The following is an 18,108-nucleotide window of genomic DNA, read 5'->3' as shown; positions in this document are numbered from 1 at the left end:
AGAAAATAAATATACACAACAATATACACCATTAAACGAAACATAATGACTGTCGTTGCAAAAATCAAGGTTCCTGAGCTATTTTAAAAAATCGAAACGAGAGGCTTTTAACATTGCAGTATAAAATACAGGCTAAAATGGCTGAAACGTCAAATTTGCAAACTTTGTGTTGAAAATTGGCTAACAAGGTCATTACAAAAACAGGTTGCCGGGATGAAACTTGAAACTTGAATGTCCAAAGAATAAGCAAGTCCAAACCTTGTATGTGTAGTCGTTGAACTCTAGGTTCCCACGTAAAGTTAAACTGCCCCTATTTCAAGAAGAATAAACTCACGAAAACACGAAAAATTCACTAAATTCCCGTTCATTGTTTTGATTTTGACCGCCTGACAACTTTACGGAAATATCAGAGTGATTATAAACAAGGACTCTATGACGGGCAACTTATAATATCCGTGTTTTAAAGATTTTAATGATATCAAGCCAGTCCAGTTCAAACTATTATCACGTGGTACAATTCTCATTTACATATTATGAATATTAATTAGCAAAAGTACTACTAATTTCTGGCTATAAGGTCAATTTCTCTCAGTCTTCATCAACAGAATCATATGAGGAAGGGCCTGGCTAAAAAATTGTGGTAAATAATATTTCTTACAAAATTAACAAAAACAAGGCAAGACATGCTACGGTAAGCAGCAGCAATCACCATCCAAAGAGATTTTATGTTTAAGTCCAATACAAACAAACAGAAACAAAATAATCAAAAGACCCTCAAGATATTCAGAAGCTTAATTTCTAGATGAAATATTTTGATTAAATCCAGCATACAGAATCTTCCATCAAGTTTAATACAATATTTGGCACAATATATCAGGTTAACAACTAGCTTCAAGGTCGAAAAACACTTTTCCAAAAACAAAGAGTGCAACAGAGACTAAGAGAGTATACCCGAATTACAGAACATTTTTAAGTGTGTATAATCTACTAATCAGATTTGAAACTTATTCACATTCCTATTCTAAATCAGATCATCTGTCTCCAATTATATAACAGAAGCCATCTTTGTTATCGCCATGACAGCATCAGTACCTGGAAGTTGGCTCTTATCTTTTTATGTCACCCTCCCTCTTACCATTATCTTATCAAAGTGTTATGAAATACGACACTGACTATGTATATATTGCAATCAAAAGCTACTTAATAACAAAATGGCAGAATAGTCAAACAAGAATAAAACCACTCACCTGGACCCGTGTCTTAGGTCTTTTTCCTTGCCTCCGACCCCAAATTTACCAGGGAATTTAAAGTACAGTAACGGCCACTTTTTGATCAAAGAATTTTTTCCAACAGATTGACCAATTCTGTGTATAGTATCCTATTTTGAGAACAATCAGACATCACTAGAATGTTTGATTCAGTGTAGGAAATGCACTTAGCACTGGTTGCTAGGGAGAGATACCTTTATAAGGCCATGACTGTGTGGTTAATCAGTGTGCATACTGATCACTTATCATTTTCTTACAAGTAGCTGCTTCTGTTTAGGACAAGCAAATATAAATTGTGTGTTTCTTTTCTAATTAGTGTTGTGAAGTTAGGTAATGGTATAGATGTTATTAGAGCAACTAAAAATACACCAATATTCAACTTTATAAGTTTTCATTATTGCCAGGAAATGAGAATCTACTAGATTTGAAGAAGTGACGAATGAGACAAAACACTTGATATTAATCTACTTCACACAATGAAACTTCCTACGATGACATATAAATGTATGATCTTTGTAAAAAATTTAACCTTACTCTTTTCTCAATTATAATCAGTTGGTTCCTTCAAGCTTAACATGAGTACCAGTAATCAAATAAATTTCTCAAAAAGAATATTCACCGATTGTTTTGATAAAATCTACACCCTGTAACTTCATGATCGCACAACAATTCAGCATTTTTTAGGACAATATTTTATAAACCTTATAAATGCCATCTTGCCCAGTGCAATGTTCTCTAGGAAACCACCGGCTGATAAAATATTTGTGTCAAATTTAATTATTTACTATCCCCATCCTATAAGAGTATAATAAAACACTACATATTTCATCATGAGCAATGATATAGCTATAGATATTACATCCAATTTATGTATTAATTGAGGGGCTCCATGCAGTAACTTTTTGTATTTATAGAATATTGTAGAAGTTGTTCTGAATGGGGGGTTTCAAAAGGGGAGGCACTAAGGATGAAATAATATTTGAATTACCTCTTTTTAAGCAAAAGATACATATAATTTATCTTATACACCTGTAACAGCTTCAGCAAACTTCATAACTATCAGTGGAGGGGATGATCGCTCACTTGATTATTTAACATCAAGGTCATATGTAAACTAAATAATGTCATTAGGGGGTTCTGAGCCATGAGGGACACTATAATGTTTCAGCAAACTTCATAAAACTTGGTATATTGAACTTCAAAAGAAGAGAAGATGCATGGACCAATTAATTCTCAAGATTAGAGTTCAAAGATCAAGTTTGGGTGATGGGTCAGGTAAACAAAATTTAGAGGGTGTCTTATGAGAATCTGATACACACTTCAAGGGCAAAAACCAAAGTTCATGGTCAACTGGAAAGATACTAAATATATTGGTAATTCTTCAGACACTGCTTCCTTGAAAAAAAATCTAAATGAGGAACAATTTTTCATAACAATTAATAAATGCATATAGATCCCATTACATAAGTTATTTGAAAGGCTTAGTTTATGCAAGAAAAAAATAAGCATCAAATGTGTGACAATTTCAAAGTTTTACAAGACAGCTTAAGCTACATGTACATCAAATGCTTACTACATGTTTGCCAAAAATGAGTTATTCATATATCATAATCATGTGTATGGTTTATTCATAAAATGTGCATAAACATGCATATGACAAGTGTTTATGTCAAATATAACACATTAAGTGATGTTTACTATGGAGGGCAATTAACCCAGACTTAAAAAGAATTATAAGTTTGATATTCAGAAAAGGTGTTTAAAGTACCTTTTGAAGATGATTTTTTTTGTCTATTTTTATCTATACATATTTCACAAATAAAGTCATTAGCCTTAAAAAAAAGTTGCCAGGAAATTTGATCCTGCAAGAATGTTAACATATGTTAATAATAGTCGACATTGTTATGTATATATCCTCATTCAAAATTAAATTACAGGGTTAATTCTTGAATTTATGATCATCTTTGAATCTACAAACTTTGATTTAAGTACGTAACGAATAATATGTAATAGCTCAACAACCATAAACTTTAATAAAGTATGAGAACTTTTTATTAAAACTCATCCTACGCAGGCATTCTTTATTCATTTTTTCACCTAGCCCTGGAATTATTTAACATGTGTTTCCATAATAGCAAAAAATATTTTACCTCTGATAATTACAATTTTCATTTGCAAGCTGAGACAAAAGAAAAGTGTCAATAATGACTTGTATATGTGGTCCAAAAGCAAGAAAAAATCTTTAGTATTTTCTGGTTTTATTGTGTGTCTCTAAGTGATGCTTACTCAGCATTCATATAAGCCCCTATATCTAGAATCTTTACTGTAAACAAGGGAGGTAATCCCACCAGGGAAAACAACATTCATTTTACACATTTACTATCAAATAGGAAAATAGCTGACTTCACATTAAACTTGATCACATTAAGGATTACCTAATGATAAATAATATCATAAACAGAAAATACTAGATAACATTCCAATATTGACCCATCCCTTCACTGTAAAACACATCAAAGGGAGATAATACACTAAGTTATGTCCCCTTGAGCTTTTTATCCTAGGTGAATGCTCTAAAATGTCTTTGATGTTGGTTTATATTTTGACATTATGCATGATCTTGAGTTTTTACTTTACATCACACATATATTGTGTCATTTCATCTGAAATAAATTTGCCTTATGTAAAATTCAACAAATCAAGTTTTTTTATTGTTTTAACGCACACCTGCTTGGAAGGTTTTAAATCATATTTTAGCAAGGAAAAAATCAAATTCAATTTGATATTTAATTTTATACGGTAGTTGGGTAGAACGATTCAATACCTTACATTAAATAAAATGCTTCGCTGAGCGCAGCCTGATACGACCGCAGAGGTCGAACTCTGAACAGTTTGGGCAAATTTGGACACAATATTCAAGCTTGATACTGTCTGAATTTGGATTGTGATCAAATTTTTGACATAATATAGGTTTCTGACACAAAACAAATGTGGTCAAAGATCTTACAAATCTATTGCGCAATACTGAGCAATTGAAGATTTCTTCTTGAAACTTTTCAAAAATTCGAAATTTGAAAAATTTTGAAAAAAAAATATGAATCCCTTAAAAAAATTAGAAAAAAAAATCCCCCTCCCCCCCAACTTTTTGAAACCCCCCTTCGAGAAATAACCCCAAAACTCAATCCCAGCCTTTCCTTTGTAGTATGGAACATTGTAGTACAATTTCAGAGAGATCCATACACTTACACACAAGTTATTGTCAGGAAACTAGAAAAATGCTTGTTTTTGGACCTTTTTTGGCCCCTAATTCCTACATGTTTGGGGCAATTAACCCCAAACTCAATCACAGCCTTCCCTTTGTTATATGGAACCTTGTGGTACAATGTCAGAGAGATCCATACACTTACACACACGTTATTGTCTGGAAACTAGAAAAATGCTTGTTTTTGGCCCCTTTTTGGCCCTTAATTCCTAAACTGTTGGCCCCATAACCCCTAAAATGAATCAAAAACCTTCAACTTGTGGTATTAAACATTGTGGTACAATTTCAGAGCAATCGAAATACTTATACACAAGTTATTATCCTGAAACTAGAAAAATGCTTGTTTTAGGCCCCTTTTGGGCCCCTAATTCCTAAACGGTTGGGACCATTATCCCCAAAATCAATCCCAACCTTCCTTTTGTGTTATTGAACCTTCTAAAAAAAATTTCATAGAGATCTATTCACCTTAACTAAAGTTATTGTCCGGAAACCAATGTGTCTTCGGACGACGACGCAGACGACGACGATGCAGACGACGACATCATACCATTATAGGATCCCAAAACATTTTTTGCTGTCGTGGTATAAAAAGAAATTGATGGGGGCAACCCTTGGGTTTGATATCTTAGTATGTTATGATGATAGCCTTTAAATTGATGATACAAAATTACAACATATTACTTATATATGTGTGGCAATTTAGGGTGTTGTAATGATAAATCAGTTTTCCTTATAACATAAGATATTAAATTTGTGACTGGTTCTTTATTCAAACTGAGACCATGTTGAAAAAAAAAAGTATATATTGGAAAATGAATTTTTCTATTTTTTCTCTCTTTATTTTTTGGTAACCAGTTGAAGGCAGTAACTACTAAATATTATGATACATTCAGTTATGTTTATATACATATATTCTACAGAGAAAAAAACAATCACTTGCAATTTATTCTAAAAGTCAGATCATAATTATCCACAATAATGTATGAACATTGATAAGTTATAATATTTTTTACAGAAAATTAAAAATTAATCGAAATCTGTTGTATATAAAGTATATACAAGCATGAAAAAAATCTAAAGAACCAATATCTACTAAATTGTATCTTTTCAATCAAAATTTAAACCATTAAACCATGAAATATATGTTAATATAAATTTGAAATTTACCATCTTGGCTGGCTGCCTCATCTGCACTTAAATCACTATTTTTTCCTAGACTACGAACGCCTGCTTTTCTGGAAAATCCGTTAAATTTTTATGTGATGTCACAAAAACAATGTTACATCCCAAAGTCCGAACTACAACTCAATTTATTAATTTTGCTGTATTAGATACTATTATATCTGCAGGGCCGACTACATCTACATCTTAGAATTAAAAATACAACACCCACCGTTACGAATGACAGAACATCACTTTATTTGCTTGAATTTGTCTCAGGTAATCGATGTTTACCAAAACATCAACCTACATCCATAAAAAATACAGCTTTTATTTACTATTTTTAAGTTTTATATTGCTATTTTTGTTTGATATTTTACATGATTTAAATTAACTTACAGAAAATATCATTCAAAATTTGGTATAAACAAGGACTATGTTAATTTCGGCCCCTTGAATTATTGATTTGATTTATATGCACAAATGGTTGTGGTTGCTTTGATGTTGATGATGTAATGCAAGTCTATAATCACCAGAGCATGAGTGCAGCAACTTTTCTACAGCATTTTCAGAATACATGCGAAAAGTGGATCGATGCATATATTTGTAAGATAGTATCCCATGATTCCTTGGACAGGGAACACTATAACTTTTTATAAAGTGAGGGTCGTAAAAGGGGGGTATGTGCATAGACGGGCGGGAAATAAAATGGTCCTTTCATGAAAAATGAAACTTAAGAAATAGCTTACACATTGCATTTATGAATATTCAAGCAGGAACACATGTGCAATGAAAGTTGTAAGCTTTGCATGAAATAACCCTTTCCACTCACTACATATGCATTTTAAATTTTCCCACAATTCTCATCCATTTTTGGAGTATAGACTACACAAAGAGACAGACAGGGAGACTGGCCAAGGACTTTTAAAGCTGGACTATTATATTAACTCTGATCACATGGGATTTTAAGCTGGACTACCCACTGATACCATGGGGTTTCAAAAGTCATTCTTTTTTTCTCACACATTTCTTTTGAGAGGCTAGCAAAACTCAAGTAGACTGACTTATAGAGAAACCTTTAATAAATGTGGAGAAACTTCACTGAAACTAATGTTACCCCCTCTGATTTAAGATATACAGTTTTGTCAAGTGCTCTCCACTAAATGGATATTTCATGTCAGGTTATATAATCAGGATATGTAAATAATTCACTGGGTCATTTTAAACTATATATGACTGCACACCAAGTTTTATAAATCTTATGGTTTTGTTTTCACCAAGCAGGAAAGAAAAATGTGAACTCAACTTCTTTTTTTTTCTCTCTCTGAAGTCATCTTCATACAACAAATCTATATTTCAAGGGATTTATATAGTCCTATATTATCATTGCTGCATCATCAATCTTAATCAGAAAAAATTATACCTCAATAAGACACTAACTAAAGGACAAAAATGCTCCCAAAACATCACCAGGACAGCACACAGTCTTCACCAATAGACAGGTGTCTATACAATTATGTCTCCAGATGGGTTTTGTTTGTTTTATCTTTTTAGAGGAGTTTGAGATCTATTAGGAAGGGAATGCACCCTGCATAAACACAGCCAGTATGTCATGAAATAGAAGTTCCTTCATTATATATAGTATTAGTTCCAAATAGAAGAAATATTCTGTGACATTTTTTCCACTGGAACAAATATTACAGAATTTGTTCCTTACGGAATAAAACGTATAGAATGTTTGATCCAAGAGGAACAGATAGTATGGCCTTTTGTTTATAACAAGTTTGCAGGGGAACTACTTCTGTTAGGCGGAACAAATATACCAGTATGTTGACAAGTATACTAATAAGAGTAGTAACATTATAAGCTGGAGCACAAGAATCATCTGATTTATAAGATACATGTATAACAAACAAATAACAACTACAAACTCCTTGTCATGCTTCACTGCACACGATAGTAATATGTTTTCCTTAAGGAAGAAATATTTATTAAAATAAATGTTATAAATTGTCTATGAATCTGACCTCTTGAAACAATTAAAACTGTAAATCATCAAGAACATACAAGCCCCTGGGATTCTAAAACCAAATAAGACATGAATGAATTAAACTATCACTATTAAGTATACAGTGGTTTTAAAAGGCAATATATATCTTTAAAATAAATCAGACGGAAAAAACTTTGATATATGAAGCATGAACTATCATTTGGAGATTTTTTGCTAGTCTGGCTGTCCATATATACATGTATATGCAGTGTAAACAAAATCCCTACATGTACAAAACAAGATCTAAATACAAGGAAGTACGTTAGCTCTATAATTGCTGTTCTTCATCTCAAAATCACATAAGTTCTGTGAATTCAGAAATTATTGCAAGGTCTTTAGTAATGCGAATATTTAATCTCTCATTTTTGCATGGCATTCTTTAAATCGCAATAATAAATGCACACAATAATTTCTGATTTCAAAGTATATACTTAAACATTAAACATTTAATATGATATGTGCTCCTTGAAACCTTTGTTATTCCCCCCCCCCCCCCCATATATATATATATCATTTTCCCCTATTTAATATGGTTAATCAATAATATAAAAATAAGGAGATGAGGTATGATTCACAATGAGACAACTATCGACCAAAGTTCAAATAAAGTGGATGTAAGCAATTAGAGGCGAACCATACAGCCTTCAACAATGAGAAAAAACAAATAGCCCAGTTTCAAGTCGAGCACCAGCAGCACACTGACTCATAAAATAAAACATTAACTTGTACATGACTGAAAAGTTTACAAAAACTATCCCCCACAAACCACAAACATCGGCTTGTGGGACAAATACCATAGTAGTGTAGGCTTAGACAAAATGAGTAATCTCAATTACATTAAAAAATAATCTTCAATCGATCAAATATTCTGTTTTCTTAACCATTTATCAAAATGCATCAAAATATGAGCATGTTTGACTGGTAATATTTACATTTTGCTCACATCTAAAATTAAGAAAAACAAACAACCAAAAAAGATCCTTATGCTTTTCGTCATGTTCATTATGAACATCATTCATTTGTTGCCTGAATGTTTAAGGTCAAAATATTTATTGTTTATTTGTACTATTACTCAAGTATACGACTATTAAATGTAGTTAATATTTAATAATGTTATTTTTTAGTATTATCTACCGCAGAACTTTATATGAGGGTCTGATATTGGTCAATGGTTGATAAAAGATGTGCATCTTTATATCATATATTTTTCAAGACTTTTATCAGTCATGACTGATATGGATACCGGTATTATTCATCATATATGATGAATTGGGTCATGTGATTTGCTAGATGTGTGATACACAGTTTAATAATCTTGACTAATATAGATATCATATGTGATGAATCATAGGGTCATGTGATTTACTAGGTGTGAGACAGTTAAAAGTCATGACTGGTATGAATATTATCACATGTGATGAAAAGGATCATGTGATTAACTTGGGGTGTGATACAAAGTTAAAAGTCATGACTGGTATGAATATTATCACATGTGATAATAAACAGCTGCGCCATGAGCGCATGATACGCCCGTCGTCTTGTGTGTGAATTTTTATGCAATAAGCATAAATAGTTTCTGACATATGGCGTGACATGCGAAAACCCCCCTTTTTTTTTTACAAAAAACTCAATATCTCTTAAATAAAATTTTGAATCAAAACCAAAAAGTATACAGATCTTTAGATTAATATAACTAAGAAGTGTGTAAAATTTTAAGCAATAATCATAAATCGTTTTTGAGATACGGCGCGACATGTGAAAACCCCCCTTTTAAAAAAAAAAAATCAATATCTCAAAAATAAAATTTTGAATCAAAACCAAAAAGTATACAGATCTTTAGATTAATATAACTAAGAAGTGTGTAAAATTTTAAGCAATAATCATAAATCGTTTTTGAGATACGGCGCGACATGTGAAAAACCCCTCCCCCTTTTTTTACAAAATACTCAATAACTCAAAAATAAAATTTTGAATCATCACCAAAAAGTATACAGATCTTAAGGTTAATATAACTAAGAAGTGTGTAAAGTTTTAAGCAATAATCATAAATTGTTTTTGAGATACGGTGCGACATGTGAAAAACCCCTCCCCCTTTTTTAACAAAATACTCAATATCTCTAAAATAAAATTTTGAATCATCACCAAAAAGTATACAAATTTTCAGATTATTATAACTAAGAAGTGTGTAAAGTTTTAAGCAATAATCATAAATTGTTTTTGAGATACGGCGAGACATGTGAAAAAAAACACACACCTGTTTTAGTTACTAAGTCCCGTAACTCAAAAAGTTTTAATCTTATTTTCACCAAAAAGTATACAGATCGTTTGACCATCATAAGAAACAACTATTTTAAGGTTCATGAAATTTGGATAAGTCATTCTTAAGTAACGGTGCGACACGTTTACGCAGGACAGACAGACGGACGCACGGACGGACACCAGACATTTGTATACCATATACGTCCCGTCAAAAATTGACGGGCGTATAAAAAGGGTCATGTGATTAACTCAGGGCTTGATACAAAGGTAGTCATGACTGGAAAGGATATAATCACATGTGATGTATAGGGTCATGTGATTTATTTGAGAAGTGATACAAAGTGAAGTCATGTCTGATATGGATATTATCACATGTGAAGAAAAGGGTCATATGATTTACTAGCAATGTGATACAGAGTTGAGTCATGGCAGATGTGGATATCACATGTGATGAAAAGGGTCATATGGTTTACTAGGGGTGTGATACAGAGTTTTAAAGTCATGACTGGTATGGATATTATCACATGTGATGTATAGGGTCATGTGATTTACTTGAGGTGTGATACAGGGTTTAAGTCATGTCTGATATGGATATTATCACTTGTGATGAATAAGGTCATGTGATTTATTAAACTAGGAGTGTCATACAGAGTTTAAGTCATGACTAATATGGATATCATCAAATATGATGAATTGGGTCATAAGATTTACTAATGGCGAGATACATTTTATTTCTTGTTTTTTCATATCTCTATAACGAAAGCGTCAATTTTTTGAGAATCATCATAATATTTATGTCAATTGATAACTAAAGAAAGATTTAAAAATCTTTAAAGAAGGTAATAACAAGTAGAGCTATTTACACCTTGATCCAAAATTATCTTCCAATTTAAAAAAAATTGCCAAACAGTCTGAGAAAAAATACCTGTGAACTCCTTGGTAAATATTGACTCTTCTTAAATCAACAAAATGTGTTTAATATTTTTCAAAATTAAGATAGTAAAAATGTTTGTAATCGTAAATAATTTGATTTTTTTGGCTTTATTGAACTGTTGCCTTCAAGGTTAAAAGACTATATATTTTTAGTGCATGTTTGCAAAGCAAAAACTAGGGGGTAGAAAGTCGTATAACTTATTATAAATGTACTTAATGTTCACTTGGTACAAACTGTGAATCATAATGCAGAATTTTATCTTGAATTTTATTACATTGATAGTTTCCAAAAAATCTGCACATTCAAAATATTCGATAATTTGTAAAAATTTTAGTTGAAATAGATGGAGCTGTTGTAAATAAAAGCTAATCATCTTGCTGAAGTATATATATTTTTTTTATTCAAAATTCTTTTATGGAGGTTAGGATTGTCTAATTTTAGTGCAGACTTTGCCACTTAACATAATGCATCCACTGCCAAAAGATCAATAATCTCTGATTTGTAGTTGCTAAGATTGCGACCTTAATACAAAACTAAACCACAGTTATTCATCCATAAAATTAAGGTCAATATGGTCACCCAAATTTAGTGTTGACTGTCATTATTAAACATGATGCATCATTCCCCAATGATTTATAGGTGCTTTAAGATCTGGCCAATAAGGTAAAAATTAACCATTGCAAAACAAACAAATCAACAAAAAATCAACAAAAGTGAATAAATGTTCTTATGGAAGCAACCATCATCAAATTGGGGATCAGAATAATTTTTTAGGAAATAACCATACCCCCCTTGAAGTTAAATGGTCATTCCCTAATGATATATCCTGTTCAGTGCAAAATGGCGATTCTCAGTAAAAATCACTTTAAAATGGTTTGAAAGCTTAAAGGTGCTAAGGTAGTTGTATATTCTCACAACATAATGTTTAACGTATTCCTATAAAAGTTCAAACAACCTGAACCTTAAGTCTTATAAATGATGAATTCAAAGTCACATACAACTCAAATAGAAATTTCTCATGTTATGATACATGTGATCAAACTCTCATTATAGGGTCAAAATTTAGAATGACAAGTTTTTTAATCACAATAAGATTTCTGTCTCCAACACTGAACTTTGTTAAGTGTGAACAGCTTAAATACAATTTATAAAGGTACACAGCTCCAAACTGATGGTTCAATCTAGGGTTATAACTCTACTACTTAAGTAAGTGGTTAAAAAGAAAGAAAGATGTATATATCAACCCTTTTTCTCACACAAAAATTCTGGGGCTATATACTCCTAAATAGTATTTGTAGCTCATATATAGTCTTTTAAGGCCCAGAATGGGGAGAATTGGGGTTTCACTTAGTCACATAATCATAAATTAACAAGAAGGACTGTGAGCTATTACTCTAATAGTACACCGAAAATAACACTATTCTATAAGCAGGAAGTTGAGGATCAATGAATGTAAAAAAAACATCACACGGTATCATTAGCATGCTCACATGATGCTTGTTACCAGATTTCAGGAAGCTCTCAGATTTGCAGTTCCTGAGAAAAATGTGATGTGAATTTCCTACATTATTAGACAGGACATTATGTATAAACAGAGAGTTGATCAGTGATGGATGTATCACAGGGTATTCTTCCACGATGCTTGTTTCTTAAGACATCAGCAAGTTCTGATTTGTAATTCCAGAAAACAAATAAAGACATTAATTTCATTGGATGAATTTTTGAATTTGAGGTCTGTATAATAATAAAATCAGCCCATAAAAACAAAATGGAAACAAAACCAAAACAGTGAGCAGCTGAGGCTGAGCTCATATTTCCTTTTCAATGTACCCAAGGCTAAAACTCTTAAGCAAATAAGTTAAAGCAAACAGTCCAAGCATAACATATTACTTTTTTACATTAGAAAGTTTATAAACTAATATAGAACCAATTACCTTAGATTCTTTTTTCTTCTTAGAATTTTTCCCACCACATAAAAAACAGCTGGACATCTTGTCTATGGAAAGTTTGCTCCAGATCAATTAAATCATTCCATCAAATTTAATTAATTTGGAAAATGAAGATCCCATTCTTTATACAAACACTTTAATTAATTATAATTAATCCAACTAATTATGTGATAATGGGTTTGATGAAAATTTAAGTTGAGAACCATAGAATATGTACGCTATTGAAATATCAAGGATAACCGTCTTCTTTTGACGCCAAAACATTTATCGGGTATTCTAAATAAGTCTCAAATTACGTACTTCCATTCAAAGCTAGAACATTCCAGTTTTCAATATTAATCCCATAACGACCATCAAGAACTGAACACAATAATTCCAAATATGTACAAAATTCGAAAAAAAAATACGAAAAAACAAAAATGTCGAAATTATCAAGCAATTGATATTCTGTCACCACGTCAGCCTATATTCCCTATCGGGTACTACGACAAATTACTGTTGATAAGCTTGTATTTAAATTCATATACGATTCAATAATGGGCTTTATTTGTATAAATTTATAACACTTGTAACCTTTGGAAGCCAGCTGATATCTTTATTTTGAGTACACTCAGAAATCGTTAGCTAACATTCATTTGGTCCCTAGTGAAAGTAAAATGTACACACATATTAGGTCAATTTTTATGGGGCACTTCAGTGGGTAGAATCAACAGATTATTTCATTATTATATAAACCTAAATTAGATAGAACGGGAAAATTTTTAAAAACGTTTCATGTATTAATACTTCTATGTACTGTAAATTCAGAAATTATTGCGATTTTTTTATTATTGCGAAAAATGCGACAGGGTTGTAATCAAAATAATTTAAACTCGTATTTTGAAATTTTTTATATGAATAAGACAGGATTTTTCTCAATGTCACAAAAATTAAAATCGCATTTTATTCTAAAATGACAAAATCGCAATAATAAATGCACACAATAATTTCTGAATTAACAGTTTATGTAGTGTTTCTAATTGTGGATATTTTACTTTTTTCTTAAGCTTTGACGTGACATTTAGGCCACACTTAGGAGATTCAGATTTTAACAAGCCTGGAAAAAATCATAACAATTGAATACTGTAAAATCAGAAATTATTGCGTGCATTTATTATTGCAATTTTTCAAGAATGGACAAAAATGTGAGCAATTTCGAAAAAAGTGCATACAGGTATATATTTCAGTTATCAGAATGCAAGTTCTTATTATTGCGATACTCACCCAGTCGCATTATTCGCATTAATAAAAACCTCCCAATAATTTCTGAATTTACAATAACATTATTTGGTCACTGCAAGGTGACAAACATCTGCTCCCTATCTCCTCAAAATCGTAGATTTTATTTATTTGTTAAATAACCTGTGGCAAATAATTTATGCATTATTCAGGATTAGAACCAATTGCATAGAAATCGTTGTCGTAGGTTCTGAAAAGTGGGTAGATTAGGAATATCATAAATTGAGCAATTCTGATAATGGTATAGAACCACTAATTCAGGCCCGGTCAAAAAGAACATACAAGAAAGTAGTACATATTTTAAACAAAATAGTTCCTACGCATAGCTGTATCTTTGTCAATAGTGGGAATATTTGGGTAGTTTTTGTATCAAATGAAAGCTTGTTGACTTGGGATGACTGTAGGACCTTTATTGAAAGTTTTATTTGAATAATAAAGAAGTATATGAAATTTTAATAGGAGGGCTCATTTGGCCTGTTGTTCAGATCAGAAGTTCCTGTTTTTGTACTATCAAACTTCCAGGAACCAGTACGTTCTAATATGCAATTAAAGGTATGTTGATTTTTTCAGCACAAGTCAGGATAAGGTACAGTTTTGACATGAAATAACTGCTACTTTATTTGAACTTAAGACAAAGTAGCCATTAAAGCTTGAAATTGCAGAATTTAACATAGAAAGCAATGGGGCTATGAATTAGTGGTTTTATACCTATTACTGACAGGCATATGAAATTCTATTTTTAGAAATCATACCCTTTACAGTGAAAATTGGTCACATTTGTTGTCAGAAATCATGTTACATTATTTTTTTTATGTAACAATTATGTTAGTGTCAAATTACAACCCTCAAATTGCTACATTAAGATATTTTAGCCTTTTTTGGTCATTTAGCATGCACACAGTTAAGATTTTACCTGAAATTTTATTTTTTGGAGTATCTTACACTGAAACCAATGAGACTTGTATATTATGACTAGTTTGCAGTATAAATATTGTTTTTGGTCAAATTATCTAGTGAGTGTTCATGTTTTATTGTCTTTCATAGTGAATTATTTATTTCAAGGAAAATTGGTGTATACTTATATAGGAATTCCAAATTCTCACTTGAAATGCATTTTATAACCATTTTAGCAAGTTGTCTAGCTTGGAGATACATAAATTACTCTTGGTGATCCATGTTTATACATAAAAGTATGGTTTTTTACCAAATCACTCTCCTTTTCCAACATGTAGAAAAAAGGGGGGACAAAATTATCAATTATATTTTATGTTTTGACCACTGTATTTATATTCAAGGAAGAATCTCTGATAAAAATAAGACATATAGGTAAGAACACTGTTATTTGAGTAAATATTAACAAATCAGAACTGGTAAAAAATGAAAAAGTGTCATATCTGTCACTATTAGTATCCATATGTAGTTTTCTTTGTTTAACGCATATGCTACTACCAGTCTAATTTGAGCTTGAATTCAGTGATATAGTGTTTTGACAAAAGCTTGATGTGTTTTTCTATGCTAGAAATAGATCATAAAAGGAAATTAAGTCAAGCAGAAGTCAATATAACAAGTTTGGTGCTGTTATAGGTATAGAACCACTAATTCAGGCCCGGTCAAAAAGAACATACAAGAAAGTAGTACATATTTTAAACAAAATAGTTCCTACGCATAGCTGTATCTTTGTCAATAGTGGGAATATTTGGGTAGTTTTTGTATCAAATGAAAGCTTGTTGACTTGGGATGACTGTAGGACCTTTATTGAAAGTTTTATTTGAATAATAAAGAAGTATATGAAATTTTAATAGGAGGGCTCATTTGGCCTGTTGTTCAGATCAGAAGTTCCTGTTTTTGTACTATCAAACTTCCAGGAACCAGTACGTTCTAATATGCAATTAAAGGTATGTTGATTTTTTCAGCACAAGTCAGGATAAGGTACAGTTTTGACATGAAATAACTGCTACTTTATTTGAACTTAAGACAAAGTAGCCATTAAAGCTTGAAATTGCAGAATTTAACATAGAAAGCAATGGGGCTATGAATTAGTGGTTTTATACCTAATGGGGATGACAAATTTTTGGGATATGCCAGGGATATAGGGGGTTAAAAAAAGTGGGATTTGGGAAATGAGTACCCTCTCTTTAATTGTCTGCAATGTAAAAATGTTTTAGGAAGGTCAAAAATTTTGTCCTGTAACAAGCCATATATACAGACCACTCTAAAAATTGTTGAAAGAGGACTTAAATATCCTGTGAGGGTAGCACCTTCCCCCTCCTTAACCACCCTAAAGAAATAAATTGAAAAACAGTAAAAATTAACCGGTTAAGTTTATTGGACACATTTAAAATCTGTCATAAGTTGGTAACTAAAAAATTTATCTGTTGACCACCATTGTTGACCACCATAGTTTATTGGTCACTTACTAATTGTTTTCTTATTTGGATAACAATATTTACCTACTAAATCTAAATACAAACAGTGGTAATAGTTATCTGATTAAAATTTTACCAAACAAAATTTGATTTCATTGGGTATTTTTGGCGGTAAGAGTCACGTCACTGAATATGATGGCTGCTGACTGCATAATCAAAATTAAAGTAATTATTTTATTAGGAAGGTACTGTAAGTATTTGGAAAAGTTCTCAAAATTTGTAAAAAATATAATATTTAGGAATATTAATGACCATTTAAAATTTCCGCCTCAATATTTAATCATTTTGTTTGATCTAGCAAATCAGTTAATTTGGCAAGGGATTATTAGCTGCTCTGTTGACCATAAAATTTGAAATGCCCTTGTAACCTTGCATCGGTAAAAAAAGAGAGGGAGAAGTGGTAGGATGTTTGATAAAAATGTAATCAGATTTCAAAATGCTGATTCACTAATTCAGCAAAATTTATATGTTGTCTGCTTCAAATTTAAAGTTGATGATCATTACCAAACTATTTCATTATTAAGAACCCTTTTAAGAGTAGCTGATGCACAGTATAAAGAAAATTAAACCCCAAAAAAATTGTCAATTTCAAAATTCTGTTCACAGTTTTAAAGATGGCCTTTCAAAAAAACATGGAAAGAGCTTTCATTGCATAATTTTCATCATTGTCCACTCAAAATAAATAAATTAATTCCAGAAACCTGAACATTTAAGTTTGCAATGAGAGTTATCTTTCTTTGCAATGAAAATGATCACTCTCTTTCTTCTAATATATATATCATATATAAACTTAAAAAAAAGGGCTAGTTATAGTAAACCACCTGTCTAATCTAAAGATTTGGCAAGAATTAAAATTGTTGACATGTATAATAGACCTAGATATATCATCTTTCTAACTGTAAATTGTGGAGATTTGCATACACGTATATATTATTACATAACTGGATAAACAGTAAACAAAATCTTAGTTCAGACACTCATTGATACTAAATGGAGATGAGTCTATTAATATTTAAATTGCTGAACATATATTGTGCCATTACAATCTTAAATTTCAAATGTAAAATTAAAATAGCTCTCTTGAAATCTGTTCATGCAGTCTTGTCTCTCCAATTTCAAAAAGAAATTTCAAAAATCATTTAAAAACCTCTAAAAAAATATTTTATATATCGTAATTCTAAGGTAATGAATAAATCTGTTCATAAAAAGATGAATGTGTTTTTTTAGAATGGAATTTTAACAGATCTTGCACCTTTACAGCTATTTTGGTGCAAGCATCTGTTTTTTATCTTCATCATTGTTATAAATACAGTTCTTGGCAGGCACTTAAATACTATGTGAATCATACTCCCAAAAATAAAATTCTTACTTTTTTTATAATTAATTAGCTAAAGTATAAGTTTACTAATGAGCTGCTTTTAGACTAATGAACTCTCTTCAGATTGGAAAACTATGTGTAATTGTGTATTCAACTTTTGAACTGGTGTGAAAAGGTTGACCATACCAGCACTCAGAGCAATA

The 18,108-nt window shown here is 31.2% G+C and overlaps 1 protein-coding gene across 21 annotated transcripts in view; it reads right to left on the bottom strand.

The window, feature by feature from the left end:
* The window catches only part of LOC127717479 (tensin-3-like), a 203,702-nt gene that overhangs the window by 96,291 nt on the left and 89,303 nt on the right, over positions 1–18,108 (bottom strand). Inside the window, exon 1 of one of the 21 annotated variants that reach the window (XM_052223138.1) lies at positions 5,698–5,920. The exons of 19 other annotated variants lie outside the window; for them this stretch is intronic. In XM_052223138.1, coding sequence (XP_052079098.1) covers positions 5,698–5,718 — 21 coding nt within the window. In that variant the 5' untranslated portion in view covers positions 5,719–5,920. Of the gene's footprint in view, positions 1–1,247; positions 1,447–5,697; positions 5,921–18,108 lie in introns of those variants that run through there. One more of the 21 variants, XM_052223139.1, reaches the window with a different exon arrangement.

Source organism: Mytilus californianus, unplaced genomic scaffold (assembly GCF_021869535.1).
Source record: "Mytilus californianus isolate M0D057914Y unplaced genomic scaffold, xbMytCali1.0.p SCAF_10, whole genome shotgun sequence".
Classification (NCBI taxonomy): Eukaryota; Metazoa; Mollusca; class Bivalvia; order Mytilida; family Mytilidae; genus Mytilus; species Mytilus californianus.
Note: the sequence above shows the minus strand (reverse complement) of the source record. Positions and strands in the feature narration are given on the sequence as shown.